The 25,740-nt window shown below is 45.3% G+C and overlaps 1 protein-coding gene across 2 annotated transcripts in view; it reads right to left on the minus strand.

Moving 5' to 3' along the window:
- The window catches only part of CNOT4 (CCR4-NOT transcription complex subunit 4), a 77,324-nt gene that overhangs the window by 40,294 nt on the left and 11,290 nt on the right, over positions 1-25,740 (minus strand). Inside the window, exons 1-5 of one of the 2 annotated variants that reach the window (XM_085881809.1) lie at positions 10,927-11,295; positions 8,377-8,502; positions 8,108-8,226; positions 6,679-6,864; positions 2,742-2,799 (exon numbers count right to left, since the gene is read on the minus strand). In XM_085881809.1, the coding sequence (XP_085737935.1) occupies positions 2,742-2,799; positions 6,679-6,864; positions 8,108-8,226; positions 8,377-8,502; positions 10,927-11,295 (858 nt within the window). Of the gene's footprint in view, positions 1-2,741; positions 2,800-6,678; positions 6,865-8,107; positions 8,227-8,376; positions 8,503-10,926; positions 11,296-25,574; positions 25,677-25,740 lie in introns of those variants that run through there. The other variant, XM_085881808.1, reaches the window with a different exon arrangement.

Genomic DNA, 25,740 nt, shown 5'->3' on the forward strand with positions numbered 1-25,740 from the left:
TATGTTAGTCAGATTGTATGTTTTTTTTTTTTTGTCTGTAATCACGTATAAAAAATTCTGCAGAGCACAATTATCATTGGAAATTTTTGCAACTTCGCATATCAGAGGCCTATAGAGGTCCCTTTCAGTGCACAAAATTTTGAAGGTCAAGGTCACTTTGTCGCAAATCAGGGGAGTCGACGAAACCCTTATTTTTTGAGTCATTTTGATCGGATAGTCTTCAAACTTCATGGGAATATAGTTCATGGTCTGGCGCTCAGCTGATTAATTTTTGGTGGCGATTGGCCTTGACCTTCATGGTTAGCGCCTCAGGTCAAACATATTTGACCCCAAGGTCAAATTTTCAAGTTTTCGGAACCATATCGTGTAGTAGCTCAAATTGAACACCTCGATAAGTGCTTTCTAGATATGTCAAGCTTGAGACATTATGACGTCATTTGGTGACGTTACGAGGCAAAAGCATATTTTTCATGGTCACTCTGCAGAACGATTCTCATCGGAATCTCTCGTAGGCAGATATTCCTCAAGGAGTCGCTCCTGGTGGATAGCAGCTCTGTTCACCTCAGTGTGACCTTAAAGAAGTCACACGTGGTCACCTTTTGGCAAGATACGGGTCACCCTGCGGATGACATTGGTTTTTTATCCCCCCCCCCCACTCATGAATCACTAACTTCCAGGAACCTGTCCCCCTATTTTCCAATGAAACAATGCCCTGCAAATAGCAGGGTCCAACTATTTTATAACATGTTCCCAAGGAACTTGGATGCAGGAAGAGGCCTTTTATCCTCTCAAAGCCTGGTTCATCATTACCAACCTATGGTTGTTTGTCCGTGCTCGATCACTTTTAATACTGCGTATCAAGAAAGGAAGCACCACGTACCATTTTTGAAGTCTTTGGTATGACTCAGTCAGCGTTCAAACCACCTACCTCCCACATTCAGCGCGGACGCTCTAACCATTAAGCCAATGAGGTTGGCATTCTCTGGGAAGTCGCCCTGCAGCCCGTCTTCATTCTCTGTTCTTTCTTCCAAATTACCTTCATCTTTGTTGGATTTCCTTGCATTCAAGCTTATCTTTTTTATCTGAGTGTTGAATTTTAAGCAAGGCTTGAGGCCATAGAACGAGACATTTTTGTTTCCTTTTCTGGGTTTTGAATCAAATCTTGCAAGGGGATCATTTGAAATTGTGCACACAGAGGCTCCGGATTGATTACTGAATATTTATTATGCATCTTTGTGTTTGTGGTGTAAAAATGGGGTTGGGGTTCAGTTATTCGAAGATATAGACCACCACACCATGCCTCCATTTGTGTTCATGTAGTTTTTTTTTTTAACGCTCTACCCATGTTGAGGACATGTGAATAGCGATAAGTATTTCTATTTGTTCATGTGCTTCTGGGAGAGGGCGGTGCAACCATTATCAGATAAAGGAAGTTAAAGATGTCCTGTCATGTGTCTCACAAGTCGAACAGAATGAAGCTGGACGAGTGAGGGGGGTTGATGCAGCATATTTCCCTCCCGCACAGGAAGGGAGAAGGCTCCTCCCCCACAGTTGTCCAGAGTTGGGGGAAGGGGGTATGGGGGAGGCCAGCTTCAGACCATGATTGGGGGGTACATCTGGGTTGCCCCATCGGTTCACTGTTCCCAGGGTCGAGCAATCCCCTGCGGCCGGTGATTGGTCAGAGTGAATTCCTGCTTAGAAGAGGCTGTGCTCTCCCGTCACTTGCTCTGGACATTCTCTTCATGCTGGGAAATGATAATGCTGTCTTTGCTGGATGGTCTGCCCTCAAATCCTGCATTGCAATACTTGCCTCAACTGCTCACAGCATTCTGACATAACTTCACGTGGTCATACCCTAAGACCTAGTCAGATGAGACTGCCGACACCAAACTCCGTGGCACTATCATTCTCTCCTGGTAATGGAGAGGACAAAGGGAACACAACATCGCCAAACCCAACCTACTACTTATAAACGTTGAAAAAATCATGGATAATATGGACAAGGTTTAAGAATTGGTTGCATGGCTCCGATATGTCTTGGCAAGTAGAATACACATCACATTCGATTCAAATAGCTGAATTGGAATCAAGATGGTGAAATTCGACTGTTGGGTGCAAAACTAAAGTTTCACAAGTTTCAAAAAACAAATCAAAATGGCATAAACCACGAGTTGAGTTGGCAGCCAGGTTGGCATGATCGTGAAACATCCACTTGTATATATTCACACTCACTCCACATGGCAATTATTTACACCCTAACACTTCAAGCCATGTGTACAAACTCCCCATAAGTCTGAGACCAATATAGGACAAAACAATTATTGCACATCACACTAACTGGTTTTAAATTTTTTTTTTGAGTGTTGAAGGCTCCAGTCATGGACTAAATAGTCCTCATCGAGGCCAGGCCTTAAATAAAGAAAAATACAAGAGAGACTGCAAAGTGAGGAGTGAAAATGAGTGAGTAAGAAAAGTGTGTGATGTTTGTTTGCAAGAAAGATATTAAAGCTCGCCCGGTAGCTCGAGTTTGAGCGAGACAGAAAGTAAGACCAGCAATCCTGACACGGAGAGTGTAAGATGGTTCCGGGCACCACTTTAATGCTCCCAAGTCAGAATGGTAGTACTACCATGAGCAGTTGCTGAATACAACCAACTACCTAATTGTGGGCATTCAAAAATTTCAGGAAAGCAAAGCTTTTTCATAGTTCTGTACATGAGCGAAACAGATAAGTTGCACTCACCTGTGTCATGTTTCTGGTGCTGTGGTTGCATGCTGGTCGTATGCACACATCTGAAGGTCTGTTGAAAACAATTAAAAATATATATGTAGGACATTGTGCACTGAGAACCGTTATAATTCCATATGGATTCATCATTTGAAAGCATACCTGTCTCGTTTCTACAAGAGACTTTTATAAACATAGGGGCAATACCCCTGGGTGCTCAACTAGTAGAATAATGATACTGAGGAAAAAGTCAACGTGGTAATCAGCAAAATGTACCAATGTTATAGGAAATACCCATTTTGGAGGGCAACCTCTCCCCCCACCCCACCCCACGCCCCCCCCCCACCACCACAAACCTCCAGAGACCCCAATAATTTAAATAGCGTGAACAAACTTTGGTACATCACGGGTGATGTAGGTTGTGGTCAAGTTTCATCAAAACAGTGTGCAGCTTCAGAGAAGAAGTTTCAAGTGTTTGTGGATGGATGACACGTCATCCCATAAACTCCCGGGAACTACGTTCCAGGTGAGCAATAATGGTGATCAATTACAATTCAGAATGCATTGCCAATTACAAAGTAGCATACATTGCTTTTACCAACCATAGTTGTTAAAAGAAATGCCTTCTCTACTCAAAAGCAAAAGAAAATCAAACACATCACAGATTAATGAGAAATTCAATCACAGTTTGAAACAGAAGCCAGTAGCAGGTTTTAAAAATCAATACAATTAAAAAAGCCATCATCCACCACCCCAACCTCAAATCAGCACAACTGCCAGTCGCTGGGGAATCCTCCGTCGTGCAAAGTCCTTCCTTGGCCCACCTGAGCTCCTGACCACATACAATGATTTCGTCCACAGCCTGATGGAGTAGTGCTCCCCACACTGGGCTGGTGCTCCTGCCTCTCACCTTTCTCGACTTCACGCTGTGGAAACCAAGGCATTTAGGATCATTGGTATCTGCTGCGATTAGGCTGAGTCTTTGGGCCTCTCACTCTCTCACTGCAGGCAGCTTGGTGGTCTTTCTGTCTTCTACCATCTCCTCTCCAGTCTTGCCTCCCTCCTCCCGCTCTGTCTGCGATATGTCCCTGCCATATTTCCGCAGGGCGCTCAAGGTCCGCCAACAACCCCCTTCTGGTAAAACTACCAAAATCACAAATCACTGCGCACCTTCACTCTTTCATTCCTCTTTTCCCACCTTTGGAATAATCTCCCACACTCTTCAATCCCATTCTTCCCTCCAGGCCTTCAAAACAGTTATTCACCACCACCTCTTATCTTCCCCCATCCAAAACCTCGATCTTTTCCACCCCCGTTAATCCACCCCAAACCCACCTCCTTCAAATTACCTGCTTTCCTTCCTGAAACTGGGTTGGGCAAATCGGGGTATTTTTTTGAAACGGGTGTTTTTTATGACCAAATTACATGCTGAGAACGAATATGACAACGAAATTTGCCTGTGACAATGTTTTCGGTCAGTAAATTCGGAAAATTCAAAATGGCGGCCAAAAATGAGATTTTTTCTTCTATATCTGCATTTTCTCCTCCACCACAATTCAAAAAAGTTAAATAGTACGTTTTTGAGCACGCTGATCACGATTCTGAAGGCCAAATAGTCGGAAAATGCACAAAAACAAACCAATGCTTTTTTCAATGATTTCAATGGGATTTTTGGAACAAACATCATGTAAACATGTAACCAGATCAACTCAGTTCAGAAAACTCAGTAACAGTTCGTCAATGTTGGACATGATGACTGATTCCGGTTTGATAGCATTCCTAATGGATTGCTTGAGTTCCATTGTAGTGAATTTCTGCATTTTGTATGCCCCCTCCACTTTCACTCTCCTCCTTTGCCTGATGTCCGGAGCTGTAGTGCACCGGAGGAATTTGATTTCAGCTATTAGCTGTTTCTCTGTTAGTTCGTTCACAAGATTCAGTGAATCCGGTGTGAGGGGTCCACTATGGAGCTTGCACTCATCTAAAATTTTCAGAGTCTTTCCAGCTTTTTTCCTTTTCAGCTCCTCTTTTTTTTCAGCAGGGCAAGTATCTTTGTTACTTTCACAGTAGACAAGAAATTGGCTTCGATCTCTCTGGCGTCGTCTGTGGCATCCGACGTGGTGCCCATTTCCATTCACGCATACGGTCTTCTTCGCTCAATCGCTGGAAGCATGGGTCTACAAGGAGTCGATTCACTGAAATGATGTTCTTTTGCTCGTGGCATTTGACGGACTCGACCCACCACTGATCGCAATTCTATTGTCCAACTTGGCGAAATCACCTTCCGCGCCGAGATTCGTTATTGGAGCGTACTGCAGTTTTGTCTCGTCGGTGCTGGTATCTCCACTGAAGAACAAAACTTCTGCCAACTGTCTCTCAACAGTTGCAATCACTTTATTGAGGACTGCCCCGTACAGTTTTTTTTCTGTCCCGTGGAATCACCACTACACTCTCGCTGCTTAGCTTTCACCTCTGGAAATTTTTGTTTTTGCCGGTCGTCTTCATCGATTTGCTCCGCTGTGCTGTATGGTCGGAGGACGACTAGTATCAGTTGGTGTTGGGTAAATCTCATCAAAAGCTGCTTCAGAAATTGCAGATTCACAACTCGAGTCTTCTTCTGAAAACGATAGTCACCTCATTGAAGTTCCCTCTCCAAGCCTTTGCTCATTCTCCTTCTTTTTTCTAGCGACCTTTGTCTTTTCTCTCGTCTGTTTTTCTGCTTCAACCAGGACACAGACACCGCCGAGCAACACGAGAACTTGAATGTACCATGACAGTTATCATCATAGAATCTGTCGTCGTTCGCCGTCATTTTCACTTGATATTTCTCTTCGAGCTTTCGCTGATACTCTGCATCCTTAGTTCTTGTATCGTAGGCCTTGGTCGTCATCATTTCATTAAATTTTCGGACGTTCTTCCACCAACCATCAGTCTTGTTGAATTTCGTACTCTCGCTTTGCTTGCAGAAGATTTTGAACTGGTCGTACAAGTCCTTCAACTTACGAGCGACACTATTCTCATGGAGTGGGTAAACATTCATATGTATCCATATCTCGCAGAGTTCATTAGAAACGGTTTTACATGCCTCCTCAGCAGACATCTGGCGTTGGCCAGGGCCAGCCTTTTTTAGACAAATACATTATCCGACAAATCACAGCTTGGCCAGAGGGTAGCCTGGATCCGCAGACGATATCTTTGTTCTCTTGATACACCACATCATCCAATCTTTTCTTCACCCTGTGGCTGCGCATTGTCCATTGTATTCCTTTTTCCCATGACTATCGATTAATCTGAAAATAGATGCAGTAACATACTTGAAGAACAATGAATATGCTCCCCAGACCACTAAAAACAAGCGGAAAGTCCACAAAACAGGCGTCAAAAACTGTCAAACTGCACGATACAAGGAAACTATAGCACCTGCAATGAATACAACGGTAAATTGGGATTCTTCGACCCTGAAAACAGAAGAAATAGCACATTCGGTGTAGTGGTGGATCTTTCAATGGTTGGCGATGCCAAAAATTCGAGGTTTTCGGCCGCCATTCTGAATTTTTGGGATTTACCAACCGAAAACATCATCGCAGCCAATTTTTTTTACTCGAATTCGTGTTCAGTGGACAATTTGGCCAAGGAAATCACTCGTTTTCCTCGAATTTTGCAAAAAAAATGCATTATTCGCACAACCCTACTTGAGTGAAAGTCCCTGTGATGTCCATCTTGTATGCTTCGTGTTCCCCATCCCATCCCTTCCACAGATCTCCTAATGTCTCTGTTCCCCACCGTTTCGTCCTTCCGTCTCCCACCCCTGTCTCATAACCCCCCCCCCAACCGCCGTGTATTGTGGGTTTGCTCTCATATGAGCCTCGACGATGTATACAAAAAAAAAACTGACGTGCCATTACAATGTGAAGAGATTATAGCAATACCAACAACATCAGCCAAACCTGACCTGAGCTCGGATGAGGGTAACTCTGGGCTCGGGCTGGCCCGAGACTCCCCGTTAGATAGAGCTTCTCTGGGGAAATCTCCATGCGTAACTCCATTGGCTTGCGTTACGACAATGCTCCTCAAACAGTTTTTCTCATCACAGGCCAAGGAACCAGAAGCGTTTCCATCACTAACACAATTATTTTGCCTGGAGAAAACAAACAAACAACAGTAAAACAAAAGCTTGTGCTATACATAGAAATGGAGATAAAATAAAAGGTGTTGGAGTTCAAGTTTAGAAGAAGGGGTTGAATGTGTTTTCTTCATCAGCTCAAAAAGATAAAGAAACACATTTAAGATGCCTTTCAGTTCTCAAGATATACAAACATTTAAAAAGAAATGAGAAAAACAAAATTTGAGTGGAAAATATAATAAACCAATGTCATCCGCAGGGTGACCCGTATCTTGCCAAAAGGTGACCACGTGTAAGTTATTTAAGGTCACACTGAGGTGAACAGAGCTGCTATCCACCAGGAGCGACTCCTTGAGGAATATCTGCCTACGAGAGATTCCGATGAGAATCGTTCTGCAGAGTAACCATGAAAAATATGCTTTTGCCTCATAACGTCACCAAATGACGTCATAATGTCTCAAGCTTGACATATCTAGAAAGCACTCATTGAGGTGTTCAATTTGAGGTACTACACGATATGGTTCCTAAAACTTGAAAATTTGACCTTGGGGTCAAATATGTTTGACCTAAGGTGCTAACCATGAAGGTCAAGGCCAATCGCCACCAAAAATTAATCAGCTGAGCACCAGACCATGAACGATATTCCCATGAAGTTTGAAGACGATCCGATCAAAATTACTCAAAAAATAAGGGTTTCGTCGACTCCCCTGATTTGCGACAAAGTGACCTTGACCTTTGACCTTGACCTTCAAAATTTTGTGCACTGAAAGGGACCTCTATAGGCCTCTGATATGCGAAGTTACAAAAATTTCCAATGATAACTGTGCTCTGCAGAATTTTTTTATATGTGATTACAGACAAACTGACAAACAAACAAAAAAAAAAAAAAAACATACATGCTGACTAACATATCTTGCAAAAACTTCATTTTGGCAAGATAATAAAATACCAACAAGATATTTAACACATCCAGCCATCCTCTTCCAACTCACTGCACAACCCCACCAACCCCTCCCATCCCCACCAAAAAGAAGAAGAAGAAAAAAAGTAGTAGATTCAAAGGTGATGAGCAAACCAAACAACCCACTCTGGAGCTTGAAGCCATTTCTCCAACAGTGAAAAAAAGTGAATGGAGGGCTTAACACCATCATCCCATCCCATCCACATCCAACAAAACACAGCCATGGTAAAGGAGGAATTACAAATTTTTCAAAGGCAACAATTTAAGGCAAAGGGGAGGTCCTGTGGCAAACAGCACCTGGCCTGAACGGGTGGCCGTGTACGGTTACAACGCTCTGTGGCTGGATGCGGTGAGGGGGTTACACCTTTCACCAACTCCTGCAAAAGCTTTTGCTCATATTCTTGATGTTTCCCCGCCTGAAAAGCATGCCGGGAATAAAGCACACTCAAAATAAATAAATAATGTATGAAAGAATGTTAGTAATTCTCAAAGTTAAGCAAAACACACACAAAAAACAAAAGTCTAAAAGGTCCTCTAAAAGGTCCACAAACAAAAAGTGTTGGTACCTGCATGTCTTCCTTTGTAAAGCTTGCTGCTTCATCACCGAGCTCATGCAAATACATACAGTCTCCTTTTGGACACTGTGTGCCTTTCAGGAAAAAGCTACAGTACTTTGTCGTTCCTAGAGATGCCTGTGAGAAGAGCAGAAGGAATTGTGTTGAGATGGATGACAGTTATCATAGCATACAATAGTACACCATTAAAAATATTATTAAAACATTAAAAAAAAAAGGAAAACAGAATAAACGCAGTTTCTGTATTATGTTTAATGAGGAAGTTCTGCCATTAATGACATTTATGCAAGGACATCCATGTTGCCTTTTGGGGACATCAGTTTGATGCTGGTTGATGTGACCTGAAGACCCATTCCGTAAACAATAAGAGGTGAATAAAAGTAGGCAGTGTTAGAATGTGAAAATGAACAAGACTTCATAGTTAAGCTATAGACTTCATAGAACACCTTACTCCATGCAGTGTTGAGAAAAAGGACATGGGACAGAGGAGGAGGATGAGAACATCAATAAGCAGCAGATAATAAGCTCAAAGTTTCACCACCCAGAATGCGAGTGTCAAATGTGGTTGGTCGAAACGACGCACAATTTTGCAAAAGTACTGCTAAACTGAAGATCATATTTGCTTTGTTAATGAACTTTGAATAACAGGTGTAATGGTAAACATATGAAGCTGATGAGTCAAACTGAACAGTCCAGAGTCGACGATGCTCCACTGACGTGTTTTTTTTTTTTGTTTTTTTTAATCACCAGAGGTTTATCCATGCATTTGCGCTCTTACACACCTTCTGCAAATAAAACTCTTCTCAGAGAAACTGATGATGTTTGAACGATCTTTGGAGAAAAAAAAAATGATGGCCCAAAGAGACGGATTTTTTTTTTCGACAAAGCTCAGTCATCGCATCACCAGATGCCACCATTTTGTCTGAATCTTCCCATTACTCCACCCTCAGAACACATGGTAAATTTGATTGGTTGAGACGGCATAAAAAATTTGGCCAACTACTGATAAACTGGAGGTTTTGGGAAGTGTAAACAAAGGGATTTGTGTTCTACAGACAGTGTTCAAGTATATAATTCAATCTAAATAAAATAAAAGTTTTAAAAGCTGAAGGGAAAACAAACAAACAAACAAAAACAAACTATTCAGAAGTTACCACCTTATTCAAAACGTTTACTTATTTATGTGTCCCTGTTGTTTGTGAACTTTATGATATCCCTAAAAGCAGCAAGTTTCCTGTTTGGAATGATTTTCAATTTTGTTTCACTGCCAGACAAACAGAGACTGAAGCAATCGCTTAACTGCACTGTGCGCATGCGCACTCGGAACGAAACGCTGTATAATTTGCCAAATTCAGAGCTAAAGCTAAACTGTAGGTTTGTGTTTAACAGTGCAAACGAGAAGGGCACTCGGTAGAGCGCATACCTCTGCCCTGCATTGGCCGATACATTTTTTTTTATAATCATGCTATATTGTTGTGGGGCCGGGTATCGGTGGCGAGCACGACCACTCGGGGGAGCAGTAGAGTCGGCTCCACTGAACACACCGGAATTTAGGTCGTGACCCTCGGATAAGTCGGAAGGTACGGGTCCCTTACAGGACCATGAATCGCCAATAATTTGACCGCGTGGAGTCGGGTTAATTGCAAACTTCAATATACCTAAATACCCACGCAGTCCAACTACCGGGGAACCACACCCTCGGCAGGTCTCGAGCGGAACCGTGTGTAACCCGAGCGGATGGTTACCGAGGTCCGTCAGTCCAAATGCACAATTACGGCAGCAACGGCCTTCCTAATCCCCAATACGCACCGTGGCAAACCAATGTAGATGTGGTGTCCGAGGCGCAGCGGAACATGGAGGGCGAGAGCGTAGCAGTAACTCCACCTTATTGCGCGTCCGAATGTACATCACTGCCACCCCTAGCGCGCGAGTCATGAAATACGAAAACCCAATCACGTGATACAGCACACTCCTCCCCTCGTAAAATGACAATTCCAATGATGAAATGACAATTATAACATGACCAAACGAAACCAATCAATAATAAAAATTCTCCAAGTACCGCGGCCGTCTCCTGACCCGCCTCGGACGGGCAGCGACGCCAGACGGCCCAGACTCAGACGCCTCCCGGCTTGGTCGAGGTGACACCCTCGCCGGACTTTCCCCATCCGCAACAACAACCGCCCCCGGCCGACAAGCTTGCTCGTTGTCCTCGGGCAGGACTGAATCAGGTGAACACCTCGTGGGCGGCGGCACGTCCGGACCTGGCGATACAACGTCTGGCCACGGCGACATTACAGGTGGGGGTCCAACATCGCTTGGCACGGGGGGGGGGGGTGACGCTGAACAGCGATCATGCATTTGGTCCACGTGCCGCTTCCACACCTCCCCATCAGTCCGCACCATGCAATTCGCCGGCCCCAGTACCACAGAGACCACAGCCGGCACCCATTTGGACCCGTGAAAATAATCGCGCACCATTACCCGCTGTCCCACATCAAAACCGCGCAGCAGCATCGGGCACGACACCGCCCCACTCACCGATACTCCAGGTCGCAGCAAATCCAGCCTGGACCGCAATGCCCGTCCATAGAGACGAATGGCAGGAGAATCGCCGGTGACAGGATGAATAGCGTTCCTGTATTGGAGCAAAAAGACATCGACCACCGTCTGCACAGGTGCAACACCCCCCCCACCCCCCCTGCGCAAAGCCCGTTTCAACATTTTAACAAACGACTCCGCTTGCCCATTCGTTGCAGGATGATACGGTGCGGACCTCAGATGTCGAATACCATTTTGACGCATAAACTCATCAAATACACCTGCGATGAACTGCCGACCGTTATCAGAGACCAGTACCTCGGGTAACCCTTTATTAGCAAAGATCGTCGGCAGTTTTTCTACTGTCATGTTCGCTGATGTATGCTGCATTACTACAACCTCTGGCCATTTAGAGAATGCATCGATCACAATCAAAAACATTTTGCCATTAACCAGCCCCGCAAAATCCACATGGACCCTCTGCCAGGCCCTGTCTGGGGTAGGTCATAGTCCTGAAGCTTGACGCGGGTTATCAGCATCTGTTTTACACGTGGTGCAACGCTTAACCAACTATTCAATGTCTTTGTCCAACCCCGGCCACCACAACAGGCTACGAGCAAGACTCTTGGTCTTCACGACGCCAAGGTGACTGACATGCAGTTCTTCCAAACACCGCTGCCTGTACTTCGGTGGAACCACCGCCCTCATTCACCACATAACGCACCGTTGAACCAACGACAGCTCCAATGCATGCGACGCGAAAGGCTGAAATGCCGGCGTTGAAGGTAGATCGCTCCAATTCCCCGTAGAAATCGCCTGGACGACATGGGCGAGCACTGGATCATGAGCCGATTCCACCGCGACCTGTTTGGCCATGATCGGCCCGCTTTGGACCTGGCCCAGCGCGAACACATCAACCCGGTCTGCCGACTCAGACGCAGCTGGACCCTCCGCGGAAGGCAAGCGCGAGAGCCCGTCACGGTTCGCATGCTTTTCGGTGCTCCGGAACTGAATATCGTAATTTTACCCAGCAAGAAACAGACACCACCACTGTATCCGCTACCACCGGTATCCCGCGCTCGGGTCTCAGGATGAATTGAAGTGGTTTGTGATCCGTCTGCAAAGTGAAATGCCGCCCCAGCAGGAATTGATGAAACCTCCGCACACCTCAGATGAGGCTGAGAGCCTCGCGCTCGATCTGGGCATATTCCCGCTCTGCTGCGGACAGGGTCCGGGATGCAAAACAAACAGGCCGCTAGGAACCATCGTCCATCCTGTGGGAGAGCACTGCCCCGATGCCATATGCAGAGCTGTCGCATGCCAATAAGAGTGGACGCGCAGGCTCGTAGTGCACGAGGACCGTATCCTCTGTGAGCAGCCGCTTGACGCGGTCGAACGCCGCCTGGTGTGCAGGCCCCCAGGCCCAGCGCTCGTCCTTCCTGAGCAACCGCGTTAACGGCGCAAGCTGTGAGCTGAGCCCGCGCACAAACCTCTGGTAATACTGGGCCATACCAATGAACGAGCGCAGCTGCGTCTTGTCGCGAGGCGGTGGCATGTGCTGAATCGCCTCCACCTTCCAAGGGCCTTTCAACAGCCCCTCCGGCGTGATGACGTGCCCGAGGTATTCCAAGCGCTGCTTGAAGAATGCGCACTTGTCTCTGTTCAAGCGCAGGCCGCACGCTTCTAGCTTCGTCAGCACTTGGGCAATGTTCGCAAGATGCTCGTCCGCCGTTTTCCCTGCAATGAGCACATCGTCCAGGTAGGTTTTTGCAGGCAGGCCAATGCAAGCCTGATCCATGGCTTTCTGCCACAAGGCCGGGGCCGAAGCAATTCCAAAACAGAGTCGGGTATATCGATAGAGTCCTTGACACGTGTTGATTGTCAAAAGGTCGCTACTCCCGGGATCCATCGGCAGGTGAAAATATGCATCACGCAGATCAAGCTTCGTGAAGTATTGACTCCCCGCCAATCGTGCATATATTTCATCGATTGACGGCAGTGGATATTGCTCCACGCTGAGCCCCGGGTTAACCGTGGACTTGAAGTCCCCGCACAATCGGACGTCTCCATTCCGTTTCAGCACCGTGACGACCGGGGTGGCCCAATCTGAGTATGACACTCGTTCGATCACTCCACAGGCCTCCAGCCTATCCAGTTCACCCTTGACCTTGTCCTGCAGGGCATACGGCACCGGTCGTGGTTTACAAAAACGAGGAACACCCCCTCCTTCAGGAAGAGCTTAGCCTCCATGCCCTTGAGTTTCCCAAGGTCGTCGCAAAACAAACCTTGATGTCTTTGCAGAATCTTCTCCAACTGATCCTCCCATCGGCTCGGCACGGGTTGCACAAGGTGAACGGCGGCCCAGTCTAGCCTGATGTGGGTCAGCCAATCTCGGCCTAGGAGAGACGGACCCCTCCCCCGCACGACGTACAACGGAAGCGAGGTGACCTGGCCTTGGTACCGCACAGACACGTCTGCCATCCCGACTGGCATTATCTTCTCGCGGGTTTACGTGAACAGTGTGAGGTCGGACCTGATAAGCTTCAGGTCGTTGAGTCTACGTGCGCTCGCGACACCACGTGGGCCCCCGGGCCATCTGGCATGCTGCGGCCGGCGATGGTCCGAACATCTCCGAGAGTCTGCTCGACAGCTGCAGCAGTGTCGATCGCCGAGGTAAATGTAATGGCTTCACCTTTCAGCCGTAGAACTACCGAAACCATTTTCGCATGTTGCAAACCAGAAATAAAACGATCTCTGAGCCGAGCTGGACGCTCCTCTGCCGTGAACTTGCAGGCCACGGAAGAATGCTTAATCCGCGCCACGAAATCAGCGACGCGCTCCCCTGTATCTTTCGCGAGGCGATCGAGCTGGTATTGAGCCAGCTGTAATGACTTCTCCGGCGCCATGTGTGCTTTCATCCTCTGCACAATGTCCCGAAACGACAGCGCGTCCCCACTGGGCTTGTCTGGCACCACCAAATCACTCAGCAGTCGATAATGCTCCGCCGACAGCGAGGCGAGCAAGATCGACTTCTGTTTGCTCTCGTCGACCACATCATTCGCGTGGAAATAGCACCTCAATTGTTCCGAAAACAATTCGAAGTCGTCTCCGACGAAAACGGGCACCTGTCCGTGCGCCGTGACTCGATCAACCATCCTCGTCAGCCAACTGTGGTGTCCGAGGCGCAACGGAACATGGAGGGCGAGAGCGTAGCAGTAACTCCGCTTTATCGAATGTACATCACTGACACCCCCAGCGGGCGAGTCATGATATACGAAAACCCAATCACGTGATACAGCACAGTAGAAAGGACAAGGACGAGCTGGTACATTCAAAAAAGGGGGATTTATTTACAACAATAATTGCGGAATGAGGAGAGCACGTAAGGGCAGAGTTATCCGACTAAGCAATGCAAATAATGTACAACAAAAGCACTTAACAATTCTACTTAGAAACACACCCAAAGAAATGGATCCCGTCGGGTCTTTTATTGCCCCCTTCAGCTCGGAGGGAAGACGAGCTAAGGGGAGAGAACGTGCTGGCTACCTGGCCGCGTTCGCGCGGCTCCACGTCCACACTTTCCTCCGGAGCTCCAGTCGCCAAAAGCACGGACCAGGGCAGCCGAACCCAGAGGAGGCAAGACGATGTGATCTCCCGTGATGAGATGGTCGACTGCTATCGCCACGATCCACGACCCTCCAGAACGCACTCTTGTCGACAACCACTCACTGGCTTTTGATGCCAGGTTGGAAATGTCTGAATTGAAATGTTCTTTCCCACAAATGTCTCACACACGATGACAGGCTGCTTGGCAAACGCCACGATCTCCATCTCTCAACGCTGGTCCCGACAACCACACTCCTTCTCTTTTGGAGGGAGGGGCTTCTTCTCCTGGCCACTCGCCTCCTGATTGGTTGGACCCATCGCGCGATTCCCTGGCTGTCTCCCATTGGGCAGGCCCACGGTAGGTGGGGCAACTCCCACCCTTCTGGGTGGAGTCCCAATCGGAGGCATTTGTAGCTCCGCCTACCCCCTCACCTCCGACCACGTGCGTAATGGTGATGGTGTTGAGTGGGGGACGGGGCGGGTGAGACGCCCGCTCCTTGCCGATTGGCCAAAGAGGGACGCCATGCCCATGTTAAACTCCGCCCACGCACGCGCTCGCTCGCCGGCGAGCAAAGAGCACGGACAATGCCGAAAGCAGAGTTGTTGGGGGTCGTTGGTAGGGACGTAAAATTCTAACTATAAAATAACTCCGCAGCACACGTACAATTAATCACCCATTAAACCAAGGGACCTGACTAGAAACACATACTTACCGATATAACCGATCTATAGGACCTGGTTGTTGTGTGCTCATGGCTGCCAGATTTGAAACAATATATCATTTTTGGCCCTCTCTCTTAATAGTGAAGAATCACTTTAAAAATCAAATAATTCTCATATCCAGATCCAGATTCAGATCTTTACCAAAATCGAATCAATTCGTCCTTGTCACACACCCAACCTGTCCATCAAGTTTCATCCGAATCTGTCCCCAACTTTTTGAGATATCCTGCAGACAGACAGACAGACAGACAGACAGACAGACAGACACAGACAGATACAGACAGATGGGTGAAAACATAACCTCCTTCACCTTCGATAGCGGAGGTAAATATAGAATTTAATTGAAATTAAGTAGTTCCTCGATCATAAACTCACGAACAGATAGAATGAACCAACTGCTGAAACCCCACTTTGTGCTACGCATGAGGGGTAATTGCGCAAACAGTGGTAAACTTACATGGTAGACTTGGGGTAACTTGGGAAGCAGGTATGTAACATAATGGTGTATTTTGGCAAACCTGATGGATGCATGCCATTCACAGAAATAGAACTAGAACCTAACAAGTAGTGTGTATAATGAATTGCAAAATGTTACTCTGCACATCTTAAAACTACTTTTGGGGCATCTACCATGCAAGACAAGTATGTACAGGGTGGCCTGAAGGATGTTTTACCCCTCCCCAGTAATGTATTCGTTCTCAAACTCACGATAGCTTCAGGTATTATTGTGCAGTACAATAATAACCAGTCTCTGTATCTGTATGTGCTCCATGATTACCCATGGCAGGGGAGGGCGTTGGGACTGGATGGAGGTAGGAGGAATTTAGCAGGGGTAAAGCAAATGACTCAGGAGGATGCATCTGCAAATATAATATAATAATCTGCACCAGTCTGTCTGTCCATCCATTTGGGGAGGGGCTTCAAAATTGAATCGCTGCCATTTTATTTGTTATGTGGGAGCCTCTTTTGTAAAGCTTGCACTTTCTTACACCGTCATGGCTTTATCTTAATTCTAATTCGATATCCAATTTCATTTTCTGAAGTCGCTAAGACAGTGTGAGTTTCAGATGCAAAAAAAACGGGAAGAAAATTTGCGTTTGAAAACAAAAATGCATTTTAAGTGAAATTAAGCACTGTAATATTGTTGCAGAGCCGGGTATCGGCTGTGAGCACGACCACTAGGTGGAGCAGTCAGGTCGACTACCGAACACCCGGAATGTAGATCGTACCTTTCGGAAAACTCTGAGGGTACGGGTCCCTTACCGGACCGTGAATCGGCAACAATTCCACCACGTGGTACAGGGTTATTTCCCAATCTTCAAAATACCTAGAGATCCACGTGGCGAGTTACCGAGTATCACACCCTCGACGGCACTCGTACGAGTCGAGCCATTAGCATGCCCGACCCGAGCGCAACCTGAGTGGATGGTTGCCGAAGTCCCGTCGGTCCAAATGTACATTTACAGCAGCAACAGCCTTTGTAATTCACAAACACGCGCCATGTAAAGCCAATAAAAGAAGCACAAAAACAAGCTGATCCATTTAACAAACGTATTTATTTATAATGGGGGGGGGGTGCCTGGTGTTGGCGTAGTGGTTAGGGTAGCGGCTTGAGATCCAAAAGGTCCTGAGTTCAAGGCCCGTTGGCTGCTTGAATTAATACACACCAGGAGGTTGACTCAGCCTGTCATCCTTTCGAGGTCGGCGAAGTGAGTACCAGTGTACTGGGCCCAGTTGGAATAGGTGTACCATATCCCTGTGTCATAAGAGGTGACCAGGGTTGCGTCAGGAAGGGCATCCGGCGTAAAACCCGTGCCAAATCATTATGCGGATCATAACGGATGATCCGCTGTGGCGACCCCTAATGGGAGCAGCCGAAAGAAGAAGAAGAAGAAGATTTATTTATAATGGGGGAAAGGGGGGAGCACGCAAGAAGCAGAGTTATCCGACTATAGAGATGCAAGTATGTACAGCAAAGAGCACTTAGACAATTCCTACTTACAGACGGGCCCACCGACAGACACAGACACACATGGACCTGTCCACCTCGTGCGATTCGGCTGACATGGGCGAATCAGGCCAGCGTCGAGATGTGATGATAGAATCCAGAACTCCCTTCAGCACTCGTCCCAGCAACCAAAACTCTCCTCTGTATCCCAAACTGTCCAGAAGGCAGGAGGTTTCTCTGCCACTTCTCCAAGTCTTTGAGTTGAACGTCAAAGCGAGGGCTGATAACTCCACACTTGTTCAACCTGCCCGTCAGATTGAACACAACCTCGCCTGCTCGATGGTCATGAACTATCTCAGAAACTCTCCTCAGTTCACCGACAGAGAGACGGCGCGCAACTGACTTGTGGTTCTTGTGGAGGAAGGATCTCTCTTCGTCCGATCGTGCCGCAACCTTATTCACCTTTCTCCAGGGGGAGGGCTGCCTCCGCCTTCCCCGCTTTCCCTCACTGGACGGTTTTGGCACAGAGAATCGCTCGTCGCCCTGTCATTGGCCAAAACGAGCGGCAAGTCCGTCGATTGGCCCGGGGACGTGGTGAGGTCACGCGGACCGCCTTTCTCACCGTCGCGGGGTCTGATTGGCTGAGCGACGGACATTCTCTCGTAGCACGCTGATTGGCTGAGGACCGCCGCGAGGCTCCTCCTTGAACTCCGCCCACCATGGCGTCAGCCAGAGCGAGGTGAAGGTGTGGGTGATGCTGGCGTTGTTGCAGTTATGAGGGGTGTAAAAATGAAAGAAAACCCTGACTATCAAAATAACTTCGCAGCACATGTACATTCAATTACCCATTAAACAAGGGACGGGGGAGCTATCTATCCACATTTACTCATCAAAATAACTGAGCTATAGGACCTGTATGTTGAGTGCTCATGGCTTCCAGATTCGTAACAATATAAAGTCCATTTAGACTACCTCACGGCCATATCTTAACGCTGATATCATTTTTTGTAGTCATTAAGACAAGCCGAAACCCCGTCACAGACGGATTCCTTTCCATGAGCCCAATATGACAACCAGTGGCGGCTCGTGTAAGAGCCGGATCCCAGTCGATGTACTCCATGGCCTTACCTAATGAGGCCTACAAAACGTCCTTGTACACGACATTTTTGGTGTACACTACTCCTTGTGAAGAAGTCCCCTGATTTGTGCACGTGTCTACTTTGACGTACACCGTGTCAAAACTTCTCAGGTCACAGTACCGAGAAAAACGTGACGCGACCGCTAGGATCACAAAATTGGTCCTTCAGTATTAATATATAGATACAATGTTTCTTGTTACATTTTTTTGTGTCAAATTCACATTCTGAGGTAGTCAGCATGTGCAGAAGAGGGTTTTACATTGCAGATGCTATTTTCGAGGAGTGGAATTAAACCTCTCAGCGGTGACGGTCTGTCGACAACAGACGTAATGACGTCAGCGAATGACCGATGATGTTATGACGTCCTGACGCCTCTCAGCGGTGACATCACACGTCGCCATGTAAACGAAAAGTGTTTATTCTGCTTCAGAGTTGAATTTTGACTATTGCCACTATGTGCGATGCACTCTTACAGGTACGAAGTTTCTTTGAGTCCAGGTCACAGTACCGAGAAAAACGTGACGCGACCGCTAGGAGGAGCACAAAATTGGTCCTTCAGTATTAATATATAGATGGTTTGTTTGTCTTAGCAATAGGTGAAAGGAAAGGGGGGGGGAATGGACAAATATTGGCATTTTAATTTACACAAAAATGTATTCTAATAGCTGTTTTGAAAGTATCTGATTGGATGTGGGAAATAATTAAATGATGCTGTTAATCTTCAAAACGGGTGCTTAAATCAATCCAAACACCCAATTTTTAACCTCCGCCATCGAAGATCGGAGGTTACTGTTTTCACCCCTTTCTGTTTGTTTGTTTGTTTGTTTGTGAACAGTATTACGGAAAAACTCCTCGACGGATTTCAACGAAACTTGGTGGGGGGATTAGGTATGGTCCAAGGATCATGCCATTAGATTTTGGACTGGGTCCAAAATCCAATATGGCCGCTATGGCAGCCATTTTGAAAAAATATTTGAATTTTTTTTTTTTGCATTTCTACATGTTTTAATTGATTTCCAACCCCCCCCAAAAAAAAAGTTAGAGAAAAAAAAATTTGCAACTTTTTTTTCAACAAAATTTCGATTTTTTTTTTTTTGCATTTCTACATGTTATTTATAAGTGATTTCCAACAAAAAAACATGCCAAAATTATAATTGCGGCTGATTTTGGAACTTCAGGTGGATATACCCACGTAAAATCAATTTCTGTCTCAAGGAATCTTGTCATGACGAATGAATTGAGTATGTAAAAGTTAAAAGTAAAACGGAAAGTTGCAAACTATAACTCTGTGAGCAGCGTTGACGTCAAATTGAATGAATAGGATATCAGGTTCACTTGAGTGACCTCGCAGTATTGGCGGCGGAGGTTTTGCACTCTACCGAGTGCTCCCCCTCGAGTTGTTTATGCACTCACTTAGCATGTATGCAAAGTTTCAAGGTGCGATGTTTCATGGTTTTTGAGTTATGGAGGACACACACACACACACACACACACACACACACACACACACACACACACACACACACACACACACACACACACACACACAGACACTTAATATTGGAGATTCCCATGAAATATATTATTTTCCCTTTTCCCACAGTTGGTTAATATGCTCGATTAGTCTTCTTGTTTTCTCCCGCTCTTCAGATTCCTCTACTTTTATTCATTACACTATTCAGTTTTACTGCAAGGTGAGGTCGAAGGCAAATGGATCCTTTATCATCTTGCCAGGATGTTCTTGAAAAGGCATAAATAATCGAGAGACGTTTTGATGATTTGTGTCTATTTACAAGTTATACCTAACTGCCAACTAAATCATACAGCAACACAAATATACACACACGGGACTAAAACTTACCTGGCACAGAAACCACTCCAAAGTCAGTTTCCATCACAGACGAACATGGGTGCAATACCCAGGAGAGAATGTCACTTCCTTCCGTTGGAATAATTGCATTTGCTTCAGCCACTATTGTGCTCGGCTAGATGAAATTGATCAACAATTCGGTGGACGAACAATTCAGCGATTTTGTGACCTCTCGACCTGGTATTTTAGCGATTTATTCCGGCATCTTTCATTGTTGTTAGTAAAGCGTTTAAAAGCTTGCCTTTTACCATTTTATTTTGTACAAATTTGATTGGGTGGCCATTTTTTTTCTGTGCCATCCTTGCATATAGAATAATACTCTTCTCCATGATATCTATCAAATCACCTGTTTCATGCCATAACATGACAACTGCAAAATCAGCTTTCTACAAGCTGTATCGATCAATGCTATCACAAAGTAATCTTTCGGCAAACCCCAGGACAATAAATCATCAAATTGCTTCGAAAACGCTGTTGAAAGAATGCAATTGCAAACTGCTAAAGTACACAAATACACCATAAACATGACGGACACATTAATTTTAACCAGCAACAGCATGTCATTGTAACCATCCCGTACAATGGGAAACATCAATTTAAAGAAGTGTAAACTTTGACCAATCGGTGTAGAATGAAAAACTAGTCTTGCCGATGAAGGCTCGTGTCGATCTGCATTGTCAGACAGATAGAGGACATTGATTGAGGTATATTAACCGCCATGAGGAGTAAGGAGAAGCTGACGTTTCAGGCTAAGGAGGGTTAACACCTGAAACGTCAGATTCTCGTAGTTTCCCACGGCGTTTAGCATACCTCGATCAACGTCCTTCTGATGTCATCCTTTGATCAATCAGTGCCTTCTCACAGCAGTCAGAGAACAGGAAGGATGCAATACTAACAGGTAAAAAGGAAAGAATCATCCTGAGATTAATGAACAATTGAAATGGAAACTATAAATCAAAGGTCCAACTGACAAAAATATTCATTTCAAAATACTTTTTCCGAACATAAGTTTAAAGGCAATGACATGCAAGCACAAAACGCAAAAAAAAAAAAATTCAAAAAAAACATTTTTGGTATGCAAAGTCAAGGCTCATGGAAGAGCGAGAACAGAACGGTTCAGTACACAACATTACAAAAAGCTGTCGAAAGAGGGGGGGGGAGAGGCACCAACAACAAGCTTGAGGGACAAAATAAAGGTAGACAAATGAATAAGGGACGTGGGGAAGAATGAGCGTTCGGAAAGGATGGACAGGGTAAACAAAGCATGGATAAAGAAGCAAGCGCTCAGTTAGGAAAAAAAAAAGGAAAATGGAAGAGATGGGCTTGGGGAGTGGGAGGGGTTAATGGGCATAGGAATAGATCATGGTATGTTATGATGGATGATCTAAGATGGTGGTGAACAGCTCTCTTGAAGACCTGGAAGGAAGAACGAGTTTGAAGATAATGTTGACGTTGGTTAAACAGGGAGTTTTGAAAACAAAATAGAAATAAATAAGGAAGAGTAACGAATGAGTGGAGGTAAAGAACGATTCTGAATTTTGGAAGTTTCACCAGAGGGGATTGATGACAGACCATGTCCTGCACAACCCTAGGGGGGGTGAGGGTGAGGGAGACAGAGCATGGAAAGAGCAGAGCATGCAACACCAGAAAGGAGGTGGAAGACTGAGACCACCGAACTATGAGCGATGATAAAGTGATACACCCAATGAAGCAAAATAATAAAGCAAGGTTTGCAATGCAATGGTTATGATCTTGACACAAGGCAGCCATGACCACAAAATAACATTTTGAGCACAAGCCATAGACTCCTATAGAGAATGACTGGAACATCAAGATCTCAGGGTTTGTAACTCGAGTCTGAAGGATTAACTTGAGTCCGGGGCTAAAATGACTTCTAGAAGGGCAAGAGACATGATCTCGGGATCCATATAGGGGTTTTTGAGGACGGCGAGTTCAATCGTGTCATTTTCAACACCCCCTGAGGTCATCTTCAAGGTCAAAAGGTCATATTTCAAGGTCAAATTACTGAATTTTGGTATTTTTGCCCGTTTTTGTGTCTAATTCATAGTGGAAAACTTTTGTAAAGTCTATAACAAAACATGACATTGTGCACCTACTGCACCTACTTGCTGATTTATATCATCGTTAACTAATGTATGTTTTGTTTGTTTCTCTTTCAGAAACTGTCCAGCTGGTGATCTCACAGGATCTTTGTGTTGTTTCCTGCTTTGGTGATAATATGCCACGTTGTTGCAGAGGCTTTGGTTGTAGAGGAAACTATGATGGGACACCTTAGGTAAAGGTCATATCCTTCCCAAAAGATCATGAGGAGAGGGAGAGATGGATATTGGCAATGCCAAATGAGAAAGAAAGCTTGAGGTGCTTAAAGAAGATATACATTTGTGAGACACATTTCAATTGTGATTGGGTGTCAGTTAGGGGTGGCAAATGACCCAAAGAACCCCCATCAATATTTCCTGGAATACCAAAATCAGCTTTGAAGCAGGGGACCTCAGCCCCACGCCCAACATCATCTTCTACGTCAGAATCAAGAGCTAAGAAGATGCAGGCAGCTGATGAGGCTGCAGACAATATCCAAGATTTCGACCACTTCTGTGCTAAAATCAGCTCCTATTTTCCTGGCTTTAACGTCATAAAAGACCAGGAAAACCTTTACCTATCAAGAACTGATGCTACTGGACAAACTGTCAAGCAGTTCTTTCATTTCCAACAAGTTCACTCACCTTTTGGATTTCTATTCTTGAATAGAGTTGAGAAAGATGGCATTGAGGTGCCCAAACGACTTTTTCCTTTGCAGAAGAACAGCCTGCTTTCAAAATGGTCCCAGATTAGATCCATAACTGACCAGGTAAACATCTATGAATGCACAAGCAAGGAAATTCTTCAGCTTGTAATAAGCCAGCTCTGTTGGATGACTGAGGCACACGAGCTTCCTCATTTCACCTTCCTTCTGTCGCAGCTGCATCTTATGTTCAAACCTCTTGATCGTCGCCGATTTAATACTGATACTATGATTTTCGCAATGCAGCTTTACAACATATCACCCAGTGCATACAAAATGATTCGTCGATCCGGCTTAATCATTCTACCATCAACAAAAAAGGTAAAACAGATGCTTGCTGGTAGTCAGCAGGACTCCAACCTCAAAACCTTGTTCGACCAGCTTAAACCACAGCAGCGTTTGGTCAATTTAATGTTTGACGACGTAAAGCTGGTCGAGACTGCGATTTTCTGGAGGGCATGTTGTAGGATCTGCTCAAAATGCAACAGCGGGTGGTGAACACAAATTGCTTGCTTCACATGCTATGGTTGTTGAAGTTGCCTGCCATTTCGGTGGTCCACGCTATATTCTACGCATTTTGCTCTGCAAAAAATTAACTGCCGATTAGCTGAAGGAACTCCTTATCGAAGCTGCATCAGCTGTAGTTGGTGCTGGCGGTACTGTGATTTCTTTGATATGTGACAATTGCAATACCAACCGCAGTGTTTATTCAAAACTTGGAGGAGGAAGTTGCCAAGTGCTGTCAATTCAAGAGCAATCTATGTTCTTAGTGTACGACTACGTGCACATCTTCAAAAATGTTCGCAACAACTGGATTACTGTTGATGGCAAGACACTCATTTGTCGTAGATGGTAATGAGTACAAAGCTTACTGGAGTGATATTCAGAAGGTTTATGAGATCTACCGGGCTACTCCTATTCGCTTAACCAAGCTGACGCACATCGCTGTTTTCCCCAAGCCCCTTCAACGCCAGAGCGTACCATTGGTATGCCAAGTGTTCAATGACAAGACTGTCGCTGCTTTAAAGACCTTCAAGGATTTACTGAGCATCAGCGAAGGCACAATCATCCTCACCCAGATAATGAGTGAGTGGTTCAAGATGATGAACGTGAAAGACCGTTTCTCAGCTATCCATCTGCGTGACGAATCCAGACAGCCTTGGACAGCAGACTGTATAAGTTTCACTAGGCTGGAGCAGGCCTGCCAAATTATATCTACCTGCGCATGGCAAGGAGGTGGTGGTCGTAAGCTGAAGCTAACTCAGCAAACTGCTGAAGCCTTCACTGTGTCCACATGTAATAATGTGGATGCTGCCAAATTGCTTCTGGCAGAGAATGACTGACTACGTTCTTCCTGCTATATTTGCAGATAAAGCCTTGGAAAAGTTTTTTTCGACCAAACCAGGCAAAGAAGCGATGGAAACTTCTACATTGACGTAGTTGACATTATGGCTGCAGATAAAATTCTAAATTTGCAAACACTCATTAAGCATGACATTATGCCCGAATCTAGTTATCGTGTGATTGATTGCGATAAGAATTGAACAACTTCCATAAATCCAGATGAGCGAAGTGAACTCGTTGACGAGATTACTCAAGACACTCAGGATCTCTTGGGGTCTGACGATGCCCTTAAGCATAAAGTAGTTTATTTGGCCGGACACCTTGTTCATAAATATGGCGATAGCACTAGTATGGAGGAGATCATTGATGATGAAGATGGTAACGAGGTGTCATCTGAGTTTCTAGATAATTTGAATAGAGGTGGATTGAGTGTGCCGACTATGTCAACCGTCTTTTTTGTACATAATGCCCATAATTTGTATGACAAGACTAAAATGCGTTGCCTATTTCATTTTGCTGAGCTGTTATCCTCTGTAGATACACCTTTAGCTAGTAGTAATGCTGCATGTACTACTTTAGCTAACATTCTGTTGAAAGCTCATGTCCTCAATGTAAGTGACAAAGAAAAAACTTTGGGATGCCTCAGGAGGCAAGAAAAGTTCTCCAACTAGTGATAGACATAGACATTGTTGTAATAGGCATCGTGTTGTGACATGCATATGTTTATGTAATACGATATATGACAATAAATATCAAAGTTTGACAGCTCTACACGCTTGCATCTTATTACAATCAGCCATCTCTCACAGTTTATGAGTTAGACACAAAAACGGGCAAAAAAATACCAAAATTCAGTGATTTGACCTTGAAATATGACCTTTTTACCTTGAAAATGACCTCAGGTGGTGATGAAAATGACACGATTGAACTCGCCATCCTCAAAAACCCCTATATGGATCCCGAGATCGTGCCTCTAGCCCTTCTAGAAGTCATTTTAGCCCCGGACTCCAGTTAATCCTTCAGACTCAAGTTACAAACCCCGAGCATGGGAAGTTCCAATCCTTCTCTAAAGGAGTCTATGGCACAAGCTGACAATATTCATGCAACACCTTGTTGGTTAACCTCACTCAGATAAATGCCAACAGAATAATTTTATATTTTTGTGTCCAAATACTACAGATGGATAAATGAAAGAGCAATGAATGAATAAAATACCTTCAACGTCCGGCCATCTGCTGTTACATTGTTTACGGCTTGGATGGCTCGTAATGCATCGTCCGCTCGAACATAAGTGATGTATGCACTTGCACTTGGACCCTAGTGGGATAAAGGAAATAACAAAGGCACCAATCGATAAATGTTTCTCGATGCATTGCGCTCA

Source organism: Eptatretus burgeri, chromosome 5 (assembly GCF_056783735.1).
Source record: "Eptatretus burgeri isolate ZD-2024b chromosome 5, Ebu_testis_v1, whole genome shotgun sequence".
NCBI classification, from domain to species: domain Eukaryota; kingdom Metazoa; phylum Chordata; class Myxini; order Myxiniformes; family Myxinidae; genus Eptatretus; species Eptatretus burgeri.